Raw genomic sequence first — 27,494 nt, forward strand, 5'->3', positions numbered from 1 at the left:
CCGAAGATCTGAAGCACACGTGGCAGAACGTTAAGCATTTGCTAACCTCTGGCACATGGGTGTTCGTTACGTTAATGTTACTCTCTGTCCTTGTATGTGTACTTGAACTATTTGATAACAAGCAACACGGTGTAATTAAAAATGCACATGGTAAGACAAAAGAAAGCAAAAACAGTGATCACTGAACATCAAGGATGAAACAAGTGAAGAATAACCTCGAGAGGAGAGAGAGAAGGAAGACCAGTGGCGGGGAGCCCGAGGGGAGTAATGTGCAGGGGGAGATGCTTCATTCAGAAATGGTCACGTGGTGGTGGTGGTTTTATAGTAAATGCCAGACGGTCACACGGTCTATAAGCCAGGCCACCTTTGGTGAATACAGGTGAGGCTGGGAGCCAGGCAGAGCCCCTGCTGCCCCTCCAGGCCTGGGGACCACTTGGGAATGCAGGACGGACGGGTTGGAGTGAGGGAGGGGTGCGGGAGGGAGATAGCTGTCTCCTGTCAGTCAACTCCTCCGCGCTGAGTCGTGCGGCCGGAGGGATGAGCCGTGTGTCCCAGAGCCGCCACGTGGTCCTCCGGAAGTTCCCTTCAGCTACATTCGTCAGGAAAGAGCATTTTAGAAGGGTAGTTGTGATGGAAGAAGCCATTTGAAGTTTTCAGTTCAGAGGAAAATCTAGAGAAAGAAATTAGGCGCTCTGTAGCTCCCATGGGTACAATGGTTATGCAAGGTACAAGACTAGGCTTTGCCTAGTTAAGGTCTGACTCATTCCTGTGGGAACTGGAGGTAGACAAAGCGAATTCTTCGATGGGGATGTGATAAGTTGTACGGGGAACTATAACTGGAGAAAGGGAGGGCTTAGCCTGGGAGGTTTCTGAATTTGAATTTACTTGGGAAAATTCTGGAGTTTTTAAACTTGCTATTTGCTTTGACCATTTCATATTTAAGTGCCCCTCAGATACTCTTCCCTTCTGTTAGATCCCAGCTTGTGATTAACAGCAGGCAGAGTTAAATGACTATCTCCCCCTCTTTCCTCCGTCTCACTGACTTTCTCTGAGGCCCGAGGTATAAATCAGCTCCATTGTATGTTCTGTGTGATTTTTAAAGATCCTGTTGTGTGTGTGGGGTGGGGGAGCTTTCGTGTAAATGTGTGGTTTGGTGAACGATTTCTCACCTTGCTTTCTTACCTGGTGTGGTCTCTTTATATTTCACTTACAAGCTGCTGAACTTGTTTTCTCGGTCTCCCCTGGAGTGCACCCACTTTTTAAAAAGCAGGTAACCAATGTGGATTGGAGAAAGTTAAGGGCACAGAGGGACAAATTGAAAACTTGCTCAACTCAGACCCTTGCCCTGATTCCTCTCTTCAGGTCCTTGTGTATTTCCATAATATTTTATTCCTATATAAGCACTTACCAACTTGAACCAAATGAAGCTGCCATTTTTATAAGTTAATATGGGTGATTTCATTGAGTTCAGTGTAAAGTATGCACATGTCTTTTTTTCCAACACTGCACATACTGTTGTACCTCTTGCTTTATATTTAAATCTTGGAGCTTGTTCCATATTGGTGAATATAAAATCTACCCTAGTTTTTATTCATGGCTGCACGATCCTTTATTCAATGGATTATGTGTGTTTTAGTTTGTATTAAAATGTAGATTTCTTTCAGTATAAAAATGTTATATATCGCTCTCTGATGCTTATTCTTTTATGTTCTGTATCCACGTGCAAGTATATCTGTAGGATAATTCCTGATAAAGGTCTTCTACTTGGATGAAAGCATCTATAATTTTAATTCCAGAAACTAACTTTTGATGTAAAGTGTATTTAGTCAGTGACTGACTCTACACCTGAGCCCTGTTGTGCTGTAAGAGCTAGAGCCTTGGGGAATACTTTCTTGGTTGGTCTGGTCAGGCCCTGAAGCGACGATTTACATTGGTGGGGAAAAGGGACATGCCTTTAATGGCTTGTGAAGTTCTTACATACTTACGTCCCGTGGCTAGAGAGACTCAGGAGAATTTCTTTCTCCTCCCAAGTCCAGAAGCAGGAGATGGAAGCTGAAGACGGGCACGTGGGGATCCAGTCTCACCTCCACTGCTGAAGCAGTTGTTGGAGAACTGGGCCTGAGGTCTGAGAGCCGGAGGACCTCCCATTAGTTCACCCTGGGCTGCAGACAGCAGGCAGCAGGGGCCCTTGTGAACTTTAAAGCTTGAAGGAAGAGGGAACCTGGGGTTTGGTCGGTGTTTAAGATGAGATCCCAAAGGGAGAAGGATGAGGCTAAACAACCTGGGATTAGGGACCCTCCCCCACCATTTACCTCCCGGGAAAAATTAGTGAGGGATGGGGAGAGGAGAGAGATTAACGTAGCAAATCCACATGCAAGCTTGAGGAAGGGAAGTAAGTTCTATCCTAACCTTTTAGGGCAAAATGTATCATGTTGTTTATGAGGAAATAGACGTGAGGCTGCAGAAAGGACACCTGGCCATGAAACGTAGTCAATTGGAGCATCCGTCCTACAGCTCTGTGTCTGGCTGTCTGTTTAGCCCTCTCACCACGAGGTCACGCAGTCTTGTGCGTTTTCCTGTTTTCAGGGATGTCACTGACCGCAGGTCCCGGGCTGCAGAGGGTCTCACCCCATGCAGCATAGTCCACCCCTTGGCTTTAGTAGTAGAATGTGCTCATGCTCATCAGTGTGAGAATATGTGTAATCGGGGACAGGGTGTGCTCATATTCAGCTTTGGCACATAAGTCCCAATGTGGTTGTACCCTCCTGCCAGCAGCGTTATGAGAGAGTCAGTTCCACGTCTTCACTAACACTTACCGTTTTCTGTCATTTCACTTAGCCATTCTGTGTGATGATGTAGTACTCTGAATTTTAGTTTTCATTTCCTTCCGTTGATGAATAATATTTAAGTAGAGCATCTTCTCATTTGCCTATCAACTACTTGGATTTTCTTGTAAGTGCCTGTTTGGATTTTGAGTTGAATGTCTTTATTAATAGTTTTTAAAAGTTCTTTGGGTGTGAGTGAGTCATTGTCAGCTATGTTATGAATTACAGATATCTTCTGGCGCTCTTAATAGTTCCTTTCCACAAACAGAGGTCCCTAACTTTAGTGTAGTTCGGTTCTGCAGTTGTTTCCTTTATGGTCGACATGTTCTTGAGTTTCTAACCTCTGCCAGCTCAAATGTCACCAAAAGTCTTCTAAAGTCTTGATTGTTTAACTTCGGTATTTAGATTTATAGTCCATCTGGAGGTGATTTCTGTGATTAGTGTGAGGTGAGATTCAAGATTCATATGAACGTCCAGCGGACAAGCACCATTTAAAGGCGCGTTTTGCCCGTACACTGCGGTGCTACCTTTGTCATACAGCTCAGGTGACTGTAGGGAGGGGTCTGTTTCTGATTTCTGCTTCCTGTTCTGTCGGTCAGCTCATCTATCTTTAGAGAGCTCTTTCTTCTTTTTTAATTATGTACCTGGCCTTTTAGTGGGTATTGTTATATTGTGGTATAAGTTACCTCGTTTTGTTCTTGCAATCTAAGGGTGAGGAGTCCCCTCAGGTCTCATTGGCTGGCACCAGGTCACGTGACCACCCCTGAGCCAATCAGTGGAAGGTAGAGTGGCTGTTGCCATTGTTGGATTAAACTGATTAGCAATTATTTAATCTTGTGGTAGTAAGGAAGATAGAGCAGAAGGCTAGTTCATCAGGTGGGGGTGGGGATAGTTGTTGGGTAGGCTGCCAGCTGTTTCCTTGGGGCTTAAGGCATATTGATTTTTTTTTTTTCAGATTTAATGTGTTTTATTGATTAAAATATTACATTTGTGCCAATTTCCCTTCCCTCTGCTCCCCTCCACCCGGTGGCCCCCCTCCCTCCAGTTGTCCCCCCCTTTTAGATTATGTCCATTAGTTGTGCATACAGTTCCTCCCAACCTCTCTCCGTCTATTCCATTCCCTCCTACCTTGATCCCCAATTCCTATATCATCTCCCTCCCTTTCCCCATTCCCCCTCCCTGTTGACCTCCCCCCAATATGCTTCCCGTACCCACAGTTCCTTTTCCACTCTCGTTGCCTATTTAGTTTGCCTTTGTTTCATCTCCCTAGCTTCTGTTTTTTTAAACCAGTCCCTTTAACATCTCATATAACAGTGGTTTGGATCTAATGAACTCTTTCAGTTTTATTTTGTCCTGGAAACACTTTCTCTGTCCTTCTATTCTGAATGACAATTTCGCTGGATAGAGTATTCGTGGTTGTAGGTTTTGGATTTTCATTACTTTGAATATTTCTTGCCAGTCTCTTCTTGCCTGTAGGGTTTCCCTTGAGAAGTCAGCTGATAGTCTAATTGGGACCCCTTTGTACATAATTCTTTTCTTCTCTCTTGCTGCTTTTAAGATTCTCTCTTTATCTTTAATTTTTGACATTTTGATTATAATGTGTCTTGGAGTGGTTCTCCCTGGGTCCAGTCTCTTGGGAACTCTCCTTGCTTCCTGGACCTGCAAGTCTATTCCCTTCCCCAAGTCTGGGAAGTTCTCCTTTATTATATTTTCACTCAATTTTTCAAGTTCTAGTTCATCTTCCTCATTCTCTGGCAAACCAATGATTCTTATGTTGGGCCTTTTATAGCTGTCCCAGAGGTTTCTGATCCTCTCATTGTTGTTTGCCATTTCCTCTCGCTGCATTGGTTGACTGCTTGTTCCTTCTCCATATTCCAGTTTGTTGAAATGGACTCTGGATTCCTCACCATCTGTCTCGTATGTGGTTTTGTTCCTTTCGTTATGAAAGTTTTTCGCTTCTTTCATATCTTTTTCCTGCTCTTTTGTGAATTCTGTAAGCCACCTGATAACAATGGCCCAGAACTGAGCCTCTGACAGGTTCCTTATCTGTTCATCTGTCAGGTTCTCTATCTGCTGTCTGGTGAGTTGTGCCACCGGGATCTCTATATTTGTCTGCCACATTTTGACAGATGCGTTTTGTTTTCCTGGGCCGGCTGTCGGGGGCAGGGGGCAGTGCCTGTGTACGCGTCACAAATCAGCGACCGCCGGCGCCTGCCCGTCCGCGACCTATTTCGCAGCCCTGTGGTGCTTTCTTTGGGGGCGGGGGTCCAAGATGGATTCACACAGTTATTCAGCTAGGAGACCGGGATCCGTCCTCCCGCCCCCCTGGGCCTCACTGTTCAAGGCGATGCGGCGGCCGCTCTCCCCAGCGCCGGAGTCGCGCACCGCCAGGGGCTTGACCGCAGCCGGATTCCTCGCCGGTCGCGCACCGCCATGGGCTTGACCGCAGCCGGGACTCCTCGCCGCCCCGCCGCTGTCCAGGTGCGACCGCAAACAGCACTGCCCTCTTTAACTCTTACCTGCCCAAATGGCACCGCTGGTTTATAACTTCATATGTTGGACTTCTGTGTAGTTTTATTTTCTGGAATTTCTAGTTATCCTTTGTTTTGAAGTAGTTGTATTCCTCTCTAGTTGTAGAGGGAGACCTAGCGTGTCCGTCTAAGCCTCCATCTTGGCCAGAAGTCCAAGGCATATTGATTTTTATTTGTCTTTTAAAGATGAGAGAGCTGAGCATATTACAAGTTGATGGGAGGTCATACAACAGTGTGAGTGTACTTAACACCACCTGAACTATATGGTTGAAATGGTTCCAGTGGTAAATTGTGTGTGATGTAAATTCACCGTAATATGGAGTGGATTCCTGAGAGGGAATACAGGGATCCCTCACTTATCACGGGTGTTATGTTCTAGACCCCCTGCCCCACGATAGGTGAGAATCCGCCAAGTAGGAACCTTACGTTTATTTCAGTATTTATATATATTTTAAGGCTTTATAAACCCTTCCCACACACTTATAAACCGTTCCCGCTCCCTTATTAACCTTTTCCACACTTTTATAAACACTACTTATGTTCTTAAACATACTCTACACTCTTAAACCTGTGTAACTTTAACAACATACGTATACCGTACTGCAAAACCCCGCAATATAACAAAAAATCCATGATAAATAATTAAATATAATATTTTTTAAAATCCCACGATACAGTGAGGCCACGATAAGTGAACCGCGATATAGAGAGGGACTACTGTAGTTAATATACAGGGAAGAGAAGAGGAAGGTGAGGCTGCGGGAATGGAGGAACCACACGGCAGGGTGGAGAAACCCGGCCACGTGAGGACGAGGAGGGACACCTTTACTGCAACAGCAAAGGAGAAGTGCTGGTGCTTGATGTGGGTCTGTCTTGGGTGGTAGGAAATTGAGAGTTTTGTTTGATGTCTCCAGTTTACTCTTAGAACTAGGAGCAGAGGTCTCTGCTGAGAGTGAAGGGAGTTTGTTGGAAGTTCGAGGACAGGACACAAGATTTGAAATGATCATCTCTAAGTCAAAGAGAGTGACTTGATCTTGTAAGATGGCTTAACAGTGTCGAAGGCCGCCTCACATGGTTTTAATCACGACTATAGCGCTACCTGTCTGCTCTGCTGTGTAATTTTCTCCAGCAACACTTAGCTCCCTAGATGCAGGCATGGAGAAAGCAGAAAGTAGAATTGATCCAGGGTTGGGGCTTGGACACACAACCAGATATGAACACCCGGACAAGGGAGGATAAAGAATTAGTAAGCATGTGACTCTGAAATGATGAACCAGTGACTCTAGCTAAATGAGGAAGTAAAAAAACAAAGTAGTTAAGTCAGTGAGTTGGGCATCCTGAAGAGGTAGTAGTAATAGTTGAACAAGATGGATGGAACTAGGTTATAGGGGAGAGTGGGGTGCCTGAATTCGTGATTTTTGAAGTTTGAATAGTTTTGAGTGGTGAGAAGTTGGCAGGGAGGGAGTGGGTGGTGGTGGGTGTCTGAGCTGGGGTAGGGGAGGGGGTCATAGGAGATAAGCCAGGAAACTTAGTATGTGACAGCTTATAAGTACTGACTTAGTACCTTTTCCCAAACAAGAAGAATAGAACTGTTGTCCCCATTTTAGATGAGAAAGCAGGCCTTGAGAGGTCAGTGACTTTGTAACAGCTCCAGCCAGATTTAATGATTGGTTGGACTTCACCGTTTCATGTCCCAGCTTTGTCTACTAGCTTAGCAGAGGCGGTGTGTGAAAGATCTGGGAGTCAGCCCTGGCTGGTGTGGCTTGGAGGACTAAGCGCCGGACTGCGAACCAAAAGGTCACTGGTTCGACTCCCTGTTGGGGCACAGGCCTGCGTTGTGGGCCAGATCCCCAGTTTGGGGCATGTGAGAAGCAACCACACATCGGTGTTTCTCCCTCTTTTTCTTTCTCCCTCCTACTCTCTCTGAAAATAAATAAAATGTTTAAAAAAATAAAGATCTGGGAGTTAGATTTCTGGAGATCAGAAGTCTTGCGGATATGCAAAAAGCAATACAGCTGATAACAAGAAGTTGGGCATAGATTAAGATGTAGGTAGGGCGTGTGCAAGAAATACTCCAGAAATATGGAAAGTAGCTCTTCCTAGGTACTTGTGGTCATGACTCTGGTTGATTTTTTCTGTTTGTTTTAAGTTTTATGTATTTTCCAAATTTCCTATAATGGACATGGACGGATTTTTCAAAATTAAAAAAAAACTAGTTTTGAACTAATTATATATGGAGAATTCAAGAAGTACAAATAGAAATGCAGTATAATACCATTATTAAAATGAATATTTTATTTCTTGTTTTTCTTTTTAGATATGCACTTGGTGATGGAAAGAGAGCCATTATTCTGAAGAACAACTGGACAAAGGTAGATTTCTCTTATATTTTACCTTGGGCAAATAATGCCATACAACTTGGTGAAAAATCTGTTCACAGGTTGTGCATTTGTATGTAAAAATGCTGGTTAAAATACGCAGAGTTCAAGTCAGGGCACGTGCCTGGGTTGTGGGTTTGGTCCCAGTCAGGGGGCATACGGGAGTCAACCGACCAGTGTGTCTCCCTCCCCCTTTCTCTCTATCCATTCCCCTCTCTCTCAAATTAATAAGCATGTCCTTGGGTGAGGATAAAAAAAAATATGTCCTAGACCTTTTGAATTACTTTGAGGACTTTATTTAGAATGTTTATCCCTGGCTTAATTTATCAAACAAGATACTCTTTCTTTTAAGACTTTGTTTTTTTAGAGCAGTTTTAGCTTCACAGCAAAACTGAGGAAAGAAGGTGTAGAGATTTCTCATAACTCCCCACACGCATTCCCTCCTCCACCATCAGCACCCCCTGACCGAGCGGTAATTTGTGGGATTGACGAACTTCTACGAACACATCGTAATCACCCAAAGTCCACAGTTTATCTTAGGGCTCCCTGCCTAAGTGTTGCGCATCCTGTGGTTTGGACAAATTATCGTGACGTGTATCCACCATTATGGTTCATGCAGAGTCTTCTCACTGCCCTAAAACGCTCTGACCTGCTGTCCATCCTTCCCCCAAAGCCCTGGGAACCCCTGATCTTTTTACCCTCGTCATAGTTTCGCTTATTCCAGAATTTCGTATCCTTGGAATCATGCATTATGTAGCCTTTTCAGTCTGGCTTCTTTCACTGAGTGTAAGGTGCATTTACGTTTCCTCCGTGTCTTCTCGTGGCTTGAAAGCTCTTTCCTTTTAGTGCCGATTAATAAACATTCCGTTGTCTGGATTCACTACCATTTATTTACCCACTCCCCTGCAACGGACATCTTGGCTGCTTCCAGGCTCTGGCAGTTACAAAGGACGGTGCTGTAACATCCATGTGCAGGTTTTGTGAGGACATAAGTGTTCCAACTCCTTTGGGTAACGCCAAGGAGTGTGATTGCTGGGTCATGTGACAATAATATGTTTATTTTTCTAAAGACACTTCCAGAATGTCTTCCAGAGCGGCTGTACCTTTTTGCCTTCCCAGCAGCAGTGGATGACAGTTGTCGCCCGCGTCCTCCTCAGCTTTGGGTGTCGTCAGAGTCCCAGCTCCCACCGTTGTGCTGGGCGTGCAGTGGCGCCTCATTGTTGCTTTAATTTGCATTTCCTGGTGACAGCCAGTGTGGAGCACCTTTTCATGTGCTTGTTTGATGGGGTCTCTGTTAAGATCTTCGGCCCCCTTTTAAATCAGTTGTTTGTTTTCTTTTTGTTGAATTTTAAGAGTTCTTTGTATATTTCACTGAACGGTCCTATATCAGATATGCCTTTTGCAAACGTTGTCTTTTCGTTTTCTTGACATGGTCTTTCACAGAGCAGTTTTCTTATTTTAATCAAGTCCACCTTGTCAGTTATTTCTTTCATGGATCAGGCATTTAGTGTTGCATCTAAAAGGTCGTCACCATACCTGAGGCCGTCTGGGCTTTCCCCTGTGCTATTGTGTGCAGTTCTATGGGTTTTCCATTTAAGTGTGCGATCCATTCTCCATTCACTTCTGTTGAGTGCGTAAAGTCTGGATTCCTTTTGTTTGCATGTAGATGTCTGTTTATTCCAGCGTCATTTGTTGAAAAGACTACCTTTCCTCCATTGTATTGCCTTTGCTCCTTCGTCAAAGATAAGTTGACTATATTTATGCGGTTTACTCTTCTTTTAATTGGGATGTTTTGTGCTGATTACAAAAATATCTGTAGCTTAAAAATACTGGGTTGGCCAAAAAGTTTGTTTCTTTCCGTAACATGGCTCTAGTAGTGCTTAGTTGTCTTTAAATTCATTTGAAATAATTTTGTTAGATTGTATTGTGATAGCTGTCATATCAGCATGCATTTTTAAACATCAAAATTGCTGAATTTTTGTGTAGCCATTTTAATTTTCAATACAGAAGAAAATACTCAACATTTTCAGCATATTATGCTTTATTATTTCAAGAAAGGTAAAAACAATTGAAATGCAAAAAAAGATTTGTGTAGTGTATGCAGAAGGTGCTGTGACGGGTCGAATGTGTCAGAAGTGGTTTGCAAAGTTTTGTGCTGGAGATTTCTCACTGGATGATGCTCCGTGGTTGGGTAGACCAGTTGTAGCTGACAGCGATCAAATCAAGACATTAATTGAGAACAGTTAACATGCTACCACGTAGGAAATAGCAGACACACTCAAAATAGCCAAAATCAATAAAGTTATTGGTGAAAATGAAAAATGTGTCTTTTATTTTACGGGAAAAAAACCATACAGACTTTTTGTCCAACCCAATACTACTCCTAGTAAATATTCAAAAAGTTCAGTAACTAGATATCTAGGTCATTTGTCATTTTATTTAACCACAAGAGAATGCTCGTTGAAGGATGGGTTTAAATTCAAAAGCAAAAGTAGACTGTGCAAGGTGCAGTCTTTACTTTTATAGGAACCTCTGACTTTGGAATTAATGATGAGCCTCAGTTTACTGAGTCATGTCTCCAGGATTTAAGCCTCTGTAGGGAGGTCCTCAGTTGATTTCTGTGTGAGGGTGGGCCGTTTCTTCTTCTTTCTAGGTGGAGACTCGTACATTGTCAGCTCTCCTAAACATGCCTGCAGACTTCAACAGGGTGTATCATCAAGAGTGAGACTTTCTATGGTGGAGTCAAGAGATATTTGCCCACATTTCTGTGTGCATTACCTTTTGATGTTATACGGGAAACAAACCAATAGCTTCACAGGTGTTCTCAAGAACCTTTTAATTTGGGGGGGTATATTTGGACTGTTTTGTGAGAGACAAAACCTAACTCAGATTTGGCTTACGTGGAAGGAGAATGTATCGGCTCATGTAATTTGAAAAATCCAGGGCTTGGCTTCGGCACGGTTGGAGGCCGACCTGTACACTTCCCTTTGTGTGTCTTAGCTGTGCATCCTGCTTGTGGCTTCATCTCAGGCTCTTCTCTGTTTCCTTTTACCTCTGGTCTACCACTGCATCCTCCAGTTCTGCAGTGCCTCCTCTCTGTTTCTGCCCGGTGTGTTTTCTTCTTAAATGCTATAGCTGTCATCGCTGAGAATTTCAACTTGAGTATTTCTTACCTATTGCATGTCTTTACTTATATGTTCAGGCTTTTAGCATCTTGAATGTACAGAGTATATTTATAATAACCGTTTTAATGTCCTTGTCTACTGATTCTGTTACCTGTGTCATTTCTGGATTTTTTCAATTGATTCATTTTTCTCCTTAGTATAGGTCACATTCTCTTTTTTTGCATACCTAGTAATATTTTTATTGATGCCAGACATTGTGATTTAACCTGAGATTTTTATGTTTCTGTAAATATTTTTCACCTTTGTTTTGGGCCGCAGCGGTTACTTGGAAACAGTTCAATTCTTTGGACTCCCGTTTTAAGCTTTGGTGGGTGGGACCACAGTGGTATTTGGTGTAGGGCTAATTTTTTCTCCGTAACTGAAGCACAGCTTCTGAGTGCTCTCCGTGACGCTCCATGAATTGTGGCACTTTCCACCCTGGCTGGCGGGAGCAGGAAGCATTCCTGGCCCTGCGTGGGTGTTGACTGTCGTTTCCCCTTAGCTTTTCAGGGGTCTTTCCCTGGCCTGGGTCGTCGCCCCACATGCAGGCGCTGATTAGTGCGCAGCCAAGACACAAGGGGGGCCCGTGAAGATCTGGGGCTCTCTGTGCAGCTCCGCCTCTCTGCTCCTTGCCCTGTGAACTCGGGCTGCCTTGGCTCTCCTGGCTCCCGGCTCTGTCTCCTTTGCTGGCACTGCGGGCTCTGCCTGGGCTCCTTCTCCCTGTGCCATGACTTGGAACCTCCCCTGAGCAAGCTGGAGCGAGCACAGGGCTTCCTTTGTGAGTTTCACATCTGTCAGCAGTCACTGTCTGTGGGTGCCCGAGAGCCAGTGTCTTACAGCCCTTTGGTTTATATCTGTTGTTCACGTGTGTTGTTCGTTTTAGGCTGGAGGGCAAACCCAACCTGTGTTACTCCATCCTGAGCAGAAGTGGTAGACTGCGGGCTTTCTGGGCTTCGTCTGAAAAAGACGTATCACATAGTGGGAGAGCCAAAGAGAGATCCTCAGTAGCTGTTTATTCTAGTGGAAAGAGAGCACCTTCAGCATCCGTGTCGGGCACCCGAGGGAGGCCTCAGATTTACTCCCATCGAGCCGTGTGCCCACCTGTGGGTCCATCGCTAGCGCCTGGGAAACGGGGCGTTTCGATTGGCCTGTTCCTTGGGTCGTAGCTGTGCTTGTACCCAACCGTCATCGTTGGGGCGGGCACAAGGGTGACAGTCCTGCCACGACTGTGTGGAGAAGGGACGTAGTGGCCCTCCAAAGGAGGGGGTGCTGGGCAGATGAACAACAGGGAATTGTTTTATATGGGATAGGGAACGAGACAGCGTCAAAGAGGAGCAAGCTTCCTGTTGTAATGGGGCTCGAGAAACCGAAACCCCTGTACTGTAAGCTTCATTCAGACAGCCTCAGCAGAGAGGTCTGAATAAACTCTGCTCAGCGGGCAGAAATTATACTGGTATTACAGAGTTTAGGGAGAAGGAGTCAGTGGAGGAGGATGAATAAGGTGGAGGGAATCAAGAATGAAATAAAGTGCTTTTTACAAATTTAAGCAGGTATGGTTTATAATCTATTGTAATTTCCTGTGCTGTGATTTTTTTTTTAATGCAGTTACGTAAGCTTTCAAGTTGCCATATGACTGGGGGATAGGATTTTGGTCCTGTGGTACACCTGAGAGCTGTGTGCTATCTTCTTAACGCCTTTTGAGGAAAAGCAGAGTTGAACGAAATGCAGTCTGAACTAGTCTTTGATTGGAGCCTTAATAGTCTGGCTAAAAAATGCTCCAGAATGCAGAGGCTGGGTTGGCGCGCCGGAGTCTGCCTAAACAGGGGTTCTCGCGATTGCTTCTGGCTTTTCGTAGCGAAAAGTTCACCTTTCCTAAAAAGGTCACTTATTCCTGATTTCGTATTTCCTCATAGAATCAGAATGTTCTTTGTGAAGTGTGTAGTAAAGAGGAAAGAGCCCTGGGCCCGAAGTCCTCAGATCAGGGTTTTTTGGTTTGCCTCTAAGTAAGTGACATTGGGTCGGTTCCCAGCCTTTTTCACTTGGAAATCACTTTTCAAGTGGAGATACTGTGTCTAAAATGGGGGTTCAGTTTGTGAGTGGCTAGCTAGAGGAGCGGTTGCTTGTGTTAGTCCAGGTTTGGTAATGTTAGCTTTCTAGATTAAAATGTTCGTGCTTGATGTAGAAGATTTCTCAAAATGCGTAAATGGGGCTGGCCAGCCAGAACTGTGGGTCTGCAGCAACAAAAACACTAAATTAAAAAAAAAAAACCTTGATCATTGAATTAAGAGTAAATCAGTGGTTTTTGGACCTTTTCTCCCATAAAATCAAGAACTGTATGTACTTAGAGATAAAAGCATTAAAAGCTGATTAGGGGAACCCTGACCAGGTCGCTCTGTTGGTTAGAGCATTGTCCTGATAACCAAGGTTACCGGTTAGATCCCTGGGCAGGGCACCTACAAGAAGCAACCAAAGAACGCCTGAATCAGTGGAGCAGCAAACCTCCCTCTCCCCTCCCCCTCCTCTGCCCCTCCCCTCCTCCTTCCCCCTCCCTCTGCCCCGTTCTCTTTCCCCTGCCCTCCCTCTCTCTAAAAAAAAAAATCAATCCAAACAAAGGAAAAGCCGATTAAGAGTCATGGATGGAAGATCTAGCCTAGGTTTGCCCCTCGCCTGCTCCCGTGCTCCTCTTCAGAGGGTGGGGAGCTGCTGCGCAAGCCAACTGTTCTTCCGGCGCAAAAATTCTGTTTATTTCCAAAGTGTAGGTGATGTCTTGACTTGGAGACTAATACTGCCTTGAAGTACTGTGAAAAAGTTTTAAGTTATTTATATGAATGATTTTTATACTTTATTTGGCATAAAATTATTTCATTCTTTACTAGTAACGTATAATGAAGGTTGAAGTCTCTTTTGGGGGGTGGGTACAAAAATTTCTTAGGCAAAAGTACTGATCTCTAGTCAGTTGTTAAAAACTATCATGAATACTATTCATAACTCTTTACTTAGGTCATTTAGGTAATTTTGTATCCTGACAGGTGCTAACATTTTTATTTCTTTTTTATTGATGGGATTCTAATCTGAGATTTTAAGTAGCTAATCAGTTCTTAAGCAAAATATTTTTCCTTATTTATGTCCTTTAACTTCAGCATATTTTTGAGAAGAATTAAATCTGTCTTTCTGGAACAGGGTCATTATCGTTTCTGTGCCGCTCTCTCGGTGCTGGGGGAGTATGACTGGGCCCTACAAGCAAACCTCAAAGCCCAGAGGCTCTGTGAGAGCGACCCCGAGGGGCTCCAGGACCTGATCCAGCAGCACGCGCAGCTGCGGACTCTGAGAGAAGGCCCGCAAGGTATTTCACCCCAGGTTCTCCCGGGTTCTCTCGGTTCCCCTTAAACTCTTAGGTTCTTGGAGGAATGGCAGACCGTGACTCAGTTCTCGGACAGTTTATACTTTGCGAAGTCATTCTGGTCGAGTCTTAGGGTTTTCATTGCTCTCTGTGTAGAATTATGTTAGTATATGTTCTGTTAGGTAATTGTATATGCTTTGTAATTCTACTTGAGCATTCAGCAATGAATTATTATACACTCTTGCGTAGAAAAACATGCCTTCTTGAAATTTGAAAATCAAGTAAATCTTTTTTGAAACAAAATTGTTATAAAATTATCCCTTTTACTATTATAGTTATTTCCTGAAGAAAAGTCCTTCCAAGAGAGTTGTTTGATGTTTGTACACCAAATTTGTGGCCGATTTTATGAATATTCCCAGAAATTTGCTTGCAGGCTGGGAATTCTAAATCCTGTACTCAACACTCTCTGTAGAGGTCCTTCCCGTGTTCTCTCCTTTGGGTATTTAGTGCCTTCCGAAGCTGAGTTGAGGGGTTCTGCTTCCCTAGCAGTTGTCGCCCAACATGACATGACAATAAGATTGTGAGCTCCTGGAAGACAGGTACTGTGCAGATTCACATGTGTGTACCGCTGCGTCTGGTCAGTGGTCACATCCAGTGGGATGTCAGATAAGGGCTGTGTGATACTTGGTTGACATGATCATCAAGCTAAAAGCATCTCAAAATGTAAAATTGCTTAGGTTTACTTTTCATCTCTCTGAACTGGCAAGTCTTTAACGTATGCACTTATGTTGCCAATGCACTGATTACTAAGTGTGTGTGTGATTGACTTTTGTAGGTGGAAAATCAACTAGGAATCTGCTTAAAACCTTTTGTGACAGCAGGTGAGTTCCCGTCAGCCCAGTCAGTAGCTGTTACTTGGAATGTCTTTGCCCTGGGAGTCTAAGAGGTGCTGTGTTTGAGGCTATGGTAGCTGATGGCAACCACAGTCCAGTTGGGGGGGGGGTGGTTTTCAGAGTGTTCCTGCATAAGATCAGGTGACTTGTGAATTGCTGAGTCTGTTCTGCTCACTGTTTCACTGGACTATTTGCATATGTGTATATTGGAGCTCAGCGGCCTAAGCCTGTGGGAAAGGGGAGAAATGTTAATGAAATTTACTGTGTTTGAATGGGACCGGTTTTGGCCATCTGGATCCTGGGGCAGCCAGCAGGGGCACAGCCTGTGCCTACTAACCCTTCACCTCTGCCCTGGGCACACCTGCCTCTAGACTCCCGATGTTTCTTCGAAGGCTGAGGCGCTTCCTGTTAGAAATGGGCAGCAGAGAGACTTGAGTATGCGTGCAGTAAAGCAAAGAACATCCAGGCTTGGCATGTGCTTGGCAGTAGAAGATTAAGCTTCTACCGTAGCGAAGCTGTTAAATTCAAAAGGAGAGTCACTTATTTTAATATTAGAAACCAGACTACATTTTTTGAGTTGTTTTTCATCTATTTTTAATACCAAATGTAAAATAATATGTATGTATAAAGTCCACTCTCAGAGGTAGAGATTTTTTTTAAGGGAAAAAGGCTGTAAGTGCTGAAACCTGTTTCTTTGAACGTTAACATTTTAAAAATGCGTACTAATCAACAGAAGTAAAAAGATTATTCCTTTTATCTCCACTAAGGGCCTGCACACCTAGTTCATCGGCACCTGCGTTTAGTGCTTCACTTAACTTTGCGGGGATTGAAAAGGATTCCAGAAAAACCAACCACAAAATGGCAAACGGTGGTAATAAGAATCTGAAGGTAGGCTCAGTTAAAAACTAAAAATAAAATTATTTCCAGTATAGAAAGTCATATTTTTACAATAATATTTTCATGATAATGGAAACTTAAGTATTTTGTTGATACAAACCTTTTTTTGCCTATTGATATCACAAGAATGATTCTTCTTAAGATTTTATTTTTCGAGAGATGGGAAGGGAGGGAGAAAGAGTGGGAGAGAAACATCAATGTGCAAGAGAAACATCATCAGTTGCCTGTTGCACGCCCCTAACTGGGGACCTGGTCCGCAGCCCAGGAGGGTGCCCTGACCGGGAATCGAACCAGTGATGTTTTGCCTTGCAGAACAATGCACAACCCACTGAGCTGTGCCAGTCAAAGCGAGAATGATTCTTTTTAATAAATGATTGGGCTACCTTCTATAACTACATAAAAGTAGTATTTTATTGTCGCATAATTTTTTTGCAATCACGTGTATGTTTTTCAAAAATTTTTTTTTTCATTTTACACTTTGGTGGTTCACTTTGTATGCCTTGCCTTTACATGTCTCTTGATCACTTGGGAATGAGTGACGCTGGGGTCTGGTAGCCAGATCACCCCACCCCTTACAGTGCTTCAGATTTTTCTTTTCCTCTCTTTTCTTTTTTGCAATCATGACTGCTGGACACTGTGCCTGCCCACCCACCCAGTTTGTGAGGGGCTGGGCTGGGAGGCACCCCATCTCCATCTGTGCCCACATGTTGCACAGCCTCTGCTGCTCCGGACACTGGCCCAAGCCCTCAGTTCACTGCTGGGCTCAGCTGAACCATAGTCTGATGGCCTCTCGGGGCCTCTAGCCTGGCTCTGGGCTCAGTGTCCCAGAGGACCTGCACTGACTGGAATGTACTCAGAACTCAGTAGATGTCACCAAGTCCATATTTATGTTTCTCTCCAGGGCTTGAGGGGGAAAAAGGAAAATGGGGTTTGGGGTTAGATGGGTAGTAGGCATTGGGGGGAGCTTTTTCAAGCCACTGTGTAGTTCTTTTGTTGTTAATGAAAATCTTGGAGAGGCTGTGTTCAGTTAGGGAGCGGAACACAAGGCAAGATGGGAACGTATTGAGTCACTGCACGCATTTACCGAGCATCCGCCCTGTCAGAAATAGGATCGTCATTTGAGAATGTGTCATATCGTAGTCTCTTATCATTAGTTATGATTTTGTTGATTCATTTAGGCTTAATAACCACCTAGGTATTTCAGGCACTCGAATAAACTGTAATCTATTTTTTTATTTAGCTGTTGAATTCTCAAGGACTTTTTTCTAAAGTCTCACTAATTTTGTTTTCATCGGTAGGTGGTAGGTAAGGCTTTGAAGGCAGATGATTGTGACTATTATTCTGAATTCCTGCCGCTGTCAGGTGAGTGTCTTCCTCAGCAGCCTGTTGGTGGGGGCACGTAGTGGTGTCTGAGCTTCTGCGCCCCGACATTCGCACAGACAAGCCTCCCTTACAGTTGCTCTTGTTCTTTGACTTTGCAGGGCTTCTGAGTTAAAACATTGAACATTTATTTGAAATCAGTACTCAGTCTTCTCACATTATTTAATAAATCTAATTTTAGAATTCCAAATTAAAGTAATGGAAAGGAAAGATGAAGCACTTTTTGGTTGCTGTCTCGTTTCCATTAGGCCAGTGTTTTTCAACTTTCATAGCATTATCTGCCCCCAACCAGGGAGCCTTTTTATATGCTTTTCCCCCAAATTGCCTCCCCATGAAATTTACTGTATATCTGCTTATGTACTGTATGTACACACATCTCTGCTTTATATATGGGGGGGGGGCAAAAGTAGGTTTACAGTTAAGAGTACACAAAACAACAATTTATTCTTGCATTGTTATTTATTATTGTGTTATTTTTCATGTGAACAACTGGAAACCCACTTTTGCCCCACCCTGTATAGAAAGGTAGATTTGTTTTTTCATCTCCGAATAATGAACTTTTACCCTGTTGGGGGTGACATCTGTCACCCCCGTCACCCCTTTCGAGAAGGGATGCTTTAGGCCAGTACCAGTTTAGTTTAAATTGCGCTCAGTGCACCTGTTTGTTTACACACCGAGTCAGCAGGCAAACGGGCAGGACCTCCCTGACTTGGCGTCCCGGGAAGTGCAGGGTCCCAGAGTAGCATGGACGCTCACACTGCACTTATTTCTCAGTCTCCCTTCATACGGCCAGATTTTGATGGAAATCATTCTGAGGTAGATTATCTGCTTCCCCACCTTTTAAACAAGAGTTGAAGAAAAGCCAGGTTTTCTTGATTCCTAAAGGTGGTGGTGGTCACACACGAGCTGTTGGTCTCCATCTTTCTCATGTGTCCCTTTCAGGGTTCTTGCAGGAAGCGGGGACATCTAGGTAGTGACCCTGTTGCCCTCTTTCCCTTCCCCTTGATTGTTGGTTCTTTTGTTTTCTTCTCAGTGCTTTGGCTCTGGCAGCATTTCTGTCTCTTCTAGGCTGCCTGCCTCCACCCAGCTGCTTACCACGGGACACTTCCACTTGGTTACTGCTTCGGCAGAATCACAAAGAGGGGAAGCGCAGGCGATTGTAACTCCAATAGCACCTGAAAAATCTTTGAGGATAAAACTTCCTTTTGGAAAACAGTTTTTAATTTACCAGTATTTCTCAGGCCATTGTCATCAGACAGTACATTTAAATTAATAAATACCATCCACACTTCAGCATCTACATTCAGTTGAGGAAATTGAGGTCTCAAGGCTAGGATTAAGTCATTCTGCCTTAGGTCACACAGCAGAAATCAAACCTGAACTCCTTTGACTTTCTAGAATCCTCTTTTGTTTTCCGAGGCCACCAAAACCAGCTGAGGCTCTCATCCTGTCCTTAGTATGTGGGCCTGACTCCCCTGTGCCATCTCTCCCCAAAGCTTCAGTCAAGTACACCCGTCCCTGTGGCTGTGCTTCGGCATGACGTCGCACATCGGTCTCCTGCCCACGGCTGAGCTCACAGAGCTGGAGACACAAGCGCAGGGCCTGCAACACTCCCCAACCGGTCTCAGCGGCGCCGCTCCCACCCCTGCCCTTCCCAAACTCACCAAGTCACACGGTTTCCTTCCTTTTCTGAAAACGAACTCTGCTCTTGGGTTTGGCCCTTTCTATCCGAATCCTGCTTGTTCCTACAACTAAACACGAAGGCCGCATCCCCACTAATGCTTTTCCCAGCCACTCCGGCCTCAGCGATTTCTCCCTCTTGGGAGTTTGAGAGCAGTTACTATGGAATTAATTTGTCAATAGCAGCAGAGTATCTTCTCTTCTTAATAATGATTGCTGTGTACTTACTGCAGTGACTGTCCCTTATTCCCATCTGAGCGTAAACTATGTGGGAATAGAAACTATAGCCTGTATCTCTGTATCTGCTCTAGGCCTTTGTAATAATAATCATATATTTATAGCCTACACAGACAAACATCAGTAGCTTCTTTTTTGGCTTGCCTGTTTGTAGCTACGCTCACAATATTGCTTCCTTTGCTTTCTTATTCAGTTTACTTCTATTATTATTTTAATTTCAAGCTCATAGCTTTTTATGTCTAAATTTCAGGAACAAATACTTATGTATCCGCAGGTCAACCTCCAAAACATAAAGGAAGACAAAAATCCCGAAACAATGAATTGGAGTTCAGGTATGTTTTTTATCTAAGGTCTCTTGTTTCCTCCCCTAATGTCCTCCTTCCAAGAAAAAAAGAAAAAACATCCTCCATGTAGTGGCTACCTTTACATATGTGTATTATGTTAAGTACTAAAATCTCTTTCAAATAGGAAAGGCATGTCTTTCAGAGAAGGTCATTTTTGACTAGAGAATTATGAATCCTGCTTGTTAATACTGATTTCTGAAAGTCATACCATATATTTATGAGTATTAGTTTTTTAAAATTCCAAAATACACGTTTATGCCCTGACCACTATGGCTCAGTTGGTTGGGCATCGCCCCGCAAAGCTACAGGTTGCTGGTTCAATTCCCAGTCAGGGCACATGCCTGGGTTGCAAGCGCGGTCCCAGTCCGGCCTCATACGAAAGGCAGCCAGTCGATGTCTCTCACATTAACATTTCTCTCCCTCTCTTTCTCCCTCCCCCGCTCTCTAACAATAAATAAATAAATAAATAAATAAAAACTTTTTAAAAGAAAAATAACATGTTTATAAGAGGAATAATATTCAGAAAAGTATAAAGTGGAAATTAGTCTCCTTCCTGCTCACCTCATCTCACTGTTCACGGCTCCTTGGCCATTTGGAAACTTGCTCTGTCTACACAGGCACGGATGTGTGTGTAGTCCGAGGGGAGTGTTTACTAATGGACCAGCTGCACTTATAAAATTCGTGCTGCCGAACATCCCCCCTGAAATTAACGGGGGGGAGCTGTTGCCGCCTGTCTTTATAGTGAATTCCCAGAACCTACAGAGATAGGACGTGATTGCAGCGTGGAATCGTCGGTCTTACAGCAGAGGCAGGAGTTTATGAAGCAAGTGAAGAGGGTTGCTGGAGAGCGTGCCCCGCCAGTCCCACCACAGTGACCCCAGCGTCGGTTTTCTCTTTATTTCCGAAGGCTGGTTCCTTGATAGAATTTCCAGGGAGAAGGATGTTGAGTATCAAACTGCTGTAAGAGAAATGAGTAAAGCCCCATTAAAAAAAAATGGCCATTTTTCATGCCAGTACAAAATAAATACAAAGCAAGGGCATAGCATATTATGTAGTTCTGTTATTTCGTAGAAAAATCCTGAATCTTCCTCTTCACCTCATGCCCCCCTCCAGGAGAAACCAAAAACAAATATAGGTTCATACTTTGAATGTATAGTTATAATTTTAACCTGTTTTGTGAAAGATAGGTTGATTTTCCAGATACTGTGTTTCTGTTTTCAAACTGAAGTCTTCTTATTTGATTATGTCTATCCCACGGGGTTATTTAATGATTAAGTGGAAGACCCCATAAAACTCGCGAAGCCCTGAAACGTGGCGAGTGCTCGATACGCACGAACTGTCATTATTGGGAACACTGTCACTCTCACCGTTGTTAGAACCGCTCCCGTCGGCAGGTTGCCTGAGGTGTCCTCCCACCTCAGACCTGGGGCTCTCAGCCTTCCTTTTCAGTGCAGTAGTAGGGCGTTTTATAGTGTAGTGTGGATTTGGGGAAATTTCTCGAGTGCAATTGCGCTGTCAAAAGGGATCGTGTACTTTTAACTTTGATAGATGCTGTCAAATTGTCCTCCCAGAAAGTGAGCACTGTTCACACTCTTGCTAGCCTGTGAAAGGGTTGGTGAAATAAGATGTATACTTGTTCTCTGTCCCCTGGCGCAGGGCCCCTAAAACACGTGTTTCCTGCGTGATACAAGCATCTTATTTGTTATTCATAACAAGCCCCTCTCCATCCCACTTGAGTTTATAGGAATGAGGTGACCCGAGGCTGGGGCCCTGCCTTCAGGATTGGGGCTGGTCCCTAGAAAGGCCAAGTACGTGATTGGAGGGTTGGACTTTTTGGTCCCACCTGCTGGGCTCAGAAATTCTGGAAGGAAGCTGGAAATTCATTCACCAGTGCCCAGTGATTTAATCCTTGGTGCCAGTGTAGAGAAACCCCAGTAAAACTCTCTAGACACTCGGGCTCGGGGAGCTTCTGGGTGGGAGAGTATGTTGAGGTGCTGGGAAGGTGGCACCCTGGGACGGCGGGAAAGCTGTGCACCCCCCAATGCCTTCCATATGTCTCTTTCTTTGGACTTTGATGAGTTATATCCTTTATAACAAACTGGAGATAGGAAGTGTAATGCCTTCATGAGTTTGGAGTCATTTTAGGAAATTGTTGAACCTGAACCAGGGTCACGGAAACCCTTGAACCTGCAGGCTGGGCAGAAGTGTGGGTAGCGTGGGCACCCAAGTGTGGCTGGCCTGAAGTGAAGGCAGGGTTGTCAGACTGAGCCTTTAACCTGAGGGACCTGCACGGACTCCAGAGTTAATGTCAACATTCAATGATTTGTTAGACGCTCAGGTGATATTGGAGAATTGTGGCGGACCATGAGATGTAGCGGAAAATAGCTAGAGTACCTGAGTCTCTCTTAACCTGCACCAGCACTGGAGTCCGACTTTCTGAAACGGTTATATCTTAATATTAGGTTCCCCTGAGGTGGAGCATCTTTGCGATGTTTATTGGGCACAGCTCTTGTGTCTTGTCGTTATTGATGACTGTAGGATTGTAATAACTTCGGATGATTGGCGCAGATTCCCCTTAATTTATTTTCTTGTCAAAAGCTGTTCTTCCATATTGTCTTCATAATTAATTCATCTGGCCCCTCCACCTCTAATTTTATAGGGATTTTACTGGATTTAAAGATTAAGGAGAAATGGCATCAGAGTAATTTCAGTTCAGGAGCTTGCGACTGTCCATTTACTCAGTGTTTAAAATGACCTTCAGTAAATACAGTTTTTCTTGTATAAGCAGACCATTTTATTTTAAAATAATTTAAAACGACACGTTTCTCTTTCAGTTCTAGTTCACGAGGGAGTTTACCAGCGGAGCTGAAGAGCATCCTGCAGAAGGAGTTGTCTAAGTCTTCCAGAGCTGCGCAGCAGGTAAGGAAGGGGCTCTTCTGATGGAAAAAGCACACTCTGTGAACGGAACATTTTCACCAGAATTAAGTCTCATCATGTACATCTTTAAGATTTTAAAAATAATTTTAGTTTTATGGACTTAAAATTTATGATTGCTAAGAAACGAAACTATCACAAATTTAGATACTAACCTTTTAATTATGTTAACCAGAGATTTAATTAATGGTTAATACTGCAGAATTGTTTACTTCCCAAAGGTTTAACAGGAATTTGTTTATGTTTTGTTTTGGTTCGGGCTTTTCTGCAGGATTTTGTTAATATCATGAAAATGCTGAGGAGCTTGGTCCAGGACGGGTACACTGCCCTGCTGGAGCAGCGTTGCCGGAGCGCGGCGCAGGCCTTCTCGGAGCTGCTGGGCGGCTTAGACCCGCAGAAGATAAAGGTAGCCCGCCGGTGCCGCTGCGCTCCTGATCGCGTGGGGCAGAGCCGGGGCCTTGTAACTGCGCTGTGACCAGTGCGCCTCTGACCTCTCCGGGCGGTCTGCGCCTCTGGGCTGTGGGGCCTTCGTGCCCGCACTCGGTGACCCGGGTTCAGACTCTGCCCGTGCGCTGTAGGGCTCCCGGCCTTCTCTCTCTAAAGTTCAAATCAAGGGTTTGGACTCACCGTGGTCACATCTTTTCGTTGAGAAGGAAAGGATTAGCTGGGTAAATAAGTAGTTTACGCAAGGTTGTAAGAGAGAGGGTGCCTTCACCTGTCCCGTACCCACTGACGTGCAGAAGAGAACAGCCTCCTCTCCTCTGTTGTGAGCTGCACCTTCAGGAGCTGCAAGACACTGAGTCGGTTTTTAAATACTTGGTAGCAATATATCTCTGCAGAGATGTATTTTCGGGTTCTGTTTGGCCTTTATTTCAATCATAGTGATCAGTGAGATTTTATTAGACCTTTTCTGTTGTGGCTGCCAGGTTGGTATGCAAATCGGGCAGAACTATCTTCAGATTTTTAACTGGAACTTTTTTATTGACAGCAATTGAACCTGGCCATGATTAACTATGTCTTAGTGGTCTACGGACTTGCGATTTCTCTCCTTGGAATAGGCCAGCCTGAGGTAAGGTTTTTAACGGGAATAATGAACAATTTAAATACGCCATTGATTTTAGAGGATATGTAAAAATAGTTTCCCATTAGGCACTTTCTTGATAATTTTTTCTGAAATTCCTACCTTTAATTTAGTTTGTGTTGTTGTTTTGGAAAGAAAATTCAGGTTGTGTTTCCATTAGAAAAAAGCTATGTCCAGCAACCAGTAGGAATCTGCTTTATATTTGTATGAAAAGTGAAGGACCTAAGGTAGCAGAATCGATTTCAGAAACTTGTTGAGGGAAAAAGGCAAGTTGGTGAACATAATAAACATATGATGCTACTTATGCACTATTTGGAAAACATAAATCTTAAGTGTATATTATTTATGGTGATCTGTGTGTATCTTGTCAAAGTTAAAAATGTGGACTAACCCTACATCAAATTTAAGATACGGGTTCCATTTAATGATGGAAGAAAGGTGGGCCTATGGAGGTTAGGATAGGAGTTTGACTGTTTTATTTTATTTTTTAACTAAAGTAAAAATGATAATGATATGTTCTGGGTGGTGAGTACTTGACTATTTTCTTGTTTTCCATGTTGTAGTTTTTCTATAACCATAGTTATTCTTTGCTTTCCATAGTTCGGAGTTTTCAATAAAGGTTGAAATGGCTCTAGAATTACCTTGGGTGTGATGTATTCTTGCTGCCAACTTGGGCTCCAAGCTTCCTTGGCTAGGTGAAGGCTTAATGATACCCACAAAGGATCAAGTCATTTTTTTAGGTTTTCTCTCCCACTGGTCCACAGTGCCTGAGGTTCATTTCCCTTCTGACTTGCTTCTTTCCTTGGTCTGGATGTCTTTCATTAAGGCCTGTCTATTTTATAGGTTGTTGGAGATGAAGTTCGTGATCTCAGTTCTTTTATTCTTGGTGGAGTAATAATAAATATGTTATATTTTGCTTATTGGAATTGAAGAGATAGTTTATTACATTTGTGATTTACTCTGAAGTAGTCAAGATTGATTAAAGAAAAAAATGGGTATGATAGAACTTGAATCTTGAAAAGGATTTCATCATTCAGAGTAGCGCCAGAAGGCAGCAGTATAATTACTTCAGTACAGCCCTTGCTGGAAGTGTTTTAGGAATGCCTCCTTTAGAACCGGCCTCAGAGCTTCGGAGGCACTCCATGTCGTAGTTACGTTTCCTTTTCCATCCATGATGGGGTTGTAGCGATGTTGCCTAGAGCTGTGTGTCTTCAGATTTTTTCAAAACAAGATTCATGAGAAGCACAGAGTTTTCAGCAGTTGAGAATATTGAAAAGAATGTATTCTAAGCTCTATGAAGCTGTTACTACAGAGGTAATTTTAAGATTGAGCATTTATCTGTTCTGTGCCACCTAACGGCCGCCTCATTGGAATGCCAGTGCACACGAGGCAGCAGCGCTCGACCAGGATGGATGTGACGGTCTTTTACCCTGAAGTCGCACCGGGGGGTGTCACCCGCACCCGGGGCCTGCGGTGTGTTAGAAACGCTCATTTGGTCGGTGGTTTGATGGGTTCAGGGCCAGCTTCTTGTTCTGGAGCTCGGTCACTTTGGTTGTCAGCGTCTGTATGGTCAGCGTCTGCACAGTTGCAAAGAAAATGAAATGCAGAAGGTGTCATTTTGCCATAGAAATCTTGGACAGATAGTTGTTTTTAACATCGCACACACAAAAAAATCAACCTTCAGAGACAAGGAGGTAATTCCTATGGGCCCTTCTGGGCTACTGGGAGTCTCCACCCCTTTCCCCTTACCCCCTTCCCCCTTTCCCCGTCCCCCTTTCTCCCTTTTCCCTTTTTCCTCTTGCTCCCATGGGCCCCTCGAGGTGGACTGGGAGTTTTCCTCTTACCTCTACCCCTTTCCCTCCCTTCCCTCCAGTGGGGGGGGGTCAACCTTCAGGTAAAATCGCTGCCAGAATTCCTTTTCTTGTGTCAATGATTGTTCTTCCTGCTGTTGCAGGAATTATCGGAAGCGGAACACCAGTTTAAGAGGATCATCGAGCACTACCCCAACGAGGGACTTGATTCCCTGGCCTACTGCGGGATTGGAGAAGTGTGCTTGAAAAAAAACAGGTTTGTAGAAGCCATGCTGTTCATGCTCCAGGCTGGTGATTCAGTCAAAGTCTAATGCGTGACGAGGCCTTTTCTGGAATTGATTTTGATATCTTATCTGTGGCACACAGTTATAATTATGTTTCCTCTGAGGACTGGCATTTAATAAAATTAAAGTGAGGGCAGTCATATCACTTCCTAATGCTTCCGAATTTTGAATCTAATAAGAAATTCACTAAGAGACTGATTTGACACAGAGGGTTTTATATTTTATCTTTTGGTGTATGTCATTTTAAATGGTGACTGAATTGGTATAAATTAATGCTTTACGAGTCTGATTGTTTAATTTTGTTGTTGTTGTTAAATATCTATTTGCCAAAAAAACTTGTATGAAGATCGTCTTAATACAAGATACATATATGTTCAAATACATCGTGAGTTAGGAATAGAAATCCCTGAATTCGTATTACAGCTGGAATCCTTACTCAGGATTTAGTATGTGACTGTTCCCTAAGTTCTCCATGTCTTGTCTTCCTAAATTGCTCTGTGAACCTTAGGGGACAGGATTATGCTTGAGCTTCAAAACATATCTCCCTGCTCCTGCTGCGTGTACCCAGTATGATGTAGGTATGTTAGATACTTTGTAAAGAAGTGTCGGATGATTGAATATCATTTATTAACTTTTAGTTATCTTTAGTTTCCATCTAAATTTTTTGGGGAAATTTTATCAGACCATTGGTATTCTTGGGAACCCAATCTTAGACTGTGACCAGAACCTCCTTTATAGATTTTTAAAGATTAAAGAAATCTCTTTTATTTCCTGAAGTTACTGTCTGGACAGGCTAAGCTATATTAAGAATCACGTAGAGACAAGAGAAGTAAGGGTTTAGCAATCTGTGTAGTAATAGCCAATGAAGTTAATTTCTAAGTTGAGTGTAAACAGTCGAGAGTATTCCTGTTTAATGCAGGGGTCACGTACAGATATTCTTAAGGTCTAGAAAAATAACATAAAAGTGTAAAATTATTGCGATTGTGGTAAACGAAAAAGTCTGCCATGTTGAAGGAATTTAAATTTCAAAATAATATGTGGGGTTCAATGTCTAATGTGTCGTGGTTTTGCCATTCTAATGTGCAGTTTCTTAAAGTCCTGCTTCTGTAACTATATGGTGGATGGTGATGTATCACTACAGGAAAAATACGTTTTTAAATTGGGAAATCACTTAAGGTTGGAGAAAGAAGGAAAAAATCTTCTGTAGTCTGAAAAGAAGAAGAAAGACTTGGTTAACTTTATAATCCAATATCTTAGTATCTTTTGTTGAATAGACTATGAGAATCCGTTGACTTTTTTTTCAAACCATAAATGAAATTAGATTAAAACATTTCATATTTATAGTTTAAAATTTATATACACATTTGTTCTGTTAAAATAATTCACTGCTTTACGATTAAAGAAAGATGTCCAGAGTACACTCTCTTTAAAAAATTTTTCAGCAGGCGATTTTTACTTTAGATGTCCTAAAAGAGTCAAGTTAAAAAAAAAAAAGAATTTCCCTGCATATGATTAAGTGAGTTTATTGGAGCATTGCCATTTTTCTGCAAGAACCTTCTTTAATTAGTTAAATAGAAAAGACGTGAAAATGGAACAACCAGATTGTTAAGTTTTTTTGTTTTGTTTTAGTTGTTGGAAACTTCAAAAACTAAGTTACAACTTTAAAAGGACTATTGTACACCTACCATATATAAAGCCAGTCTCCAGGCAGATTT

General features: G+C 43.2%; 1 protein-coding gene across 1 annotated transcript in view; it reads left to right on the forward strand.

Annotated features, from left to right (window-relative positions):
* The window catches only part of TTC3 (tetratricopeptide repeat domain 3), a 99,612-nt gene that overhangs the window by 24,719 nt on the left and 47,399 nt on the right, over window positions 1-27,494 (forward strand). The window contains exons 11-20 of the mRNA XM_090271730.1: window positions 7,674-7,728; window positions 14,079-14,241; window positions 15,074-15,119; window positions 15,899-16,019; window positions 17,327-17,390; window positions 19,600-19,657; window positions 22,504-22,588; window positions 22,875-23,009; window positions 23,592-23,672; window positions 25,639-25,751. Of these exons, the coding sequence (XP_090127856.1) occupies window positions 7,674-7,728; window positions 14,079-14,241; window positions 15,074-15,119; window positions 15,899-16,019; window positions 17,327-17,390; window positions 19,600-19,657; window positions 22,504-22,588; window positions 22,875-23,009; window positions 23,592-23,672; window positions 25,639-25,751 (921 nt within the window). The remainder of the gene's footprint in view (window positions 1-7,673; window positions 7,729-14,078; window positions 14,242-15,073; window positions 15,120-15,898; window positions 16,020-17,326; window positions 17,391-19,599; window positions 19,658-22,503; window positions 22,589-22,874; window positions 23,010-23,591; window positions 23,673-25,638; window positions 25,752-27,494) is intronic.

The sequence above is a fragment of the Furipterus horrens genome, unplaced genomic scaffold (genome assembly GCF_987537825.1).
Source record: "Furipterus horrens unplaced genomic scaffold, mFurHor1.1.pri manual_scaffold_1, whole genome shotgun sequence".
In the NCBI taxonomy this organism is placed as follows: domain Eukaryota; kingdom Metazoa; phylum Chordata; class Mammalia; order Chiroptera; family Furipteridae; genus Furipterus; species Furipterus horrens.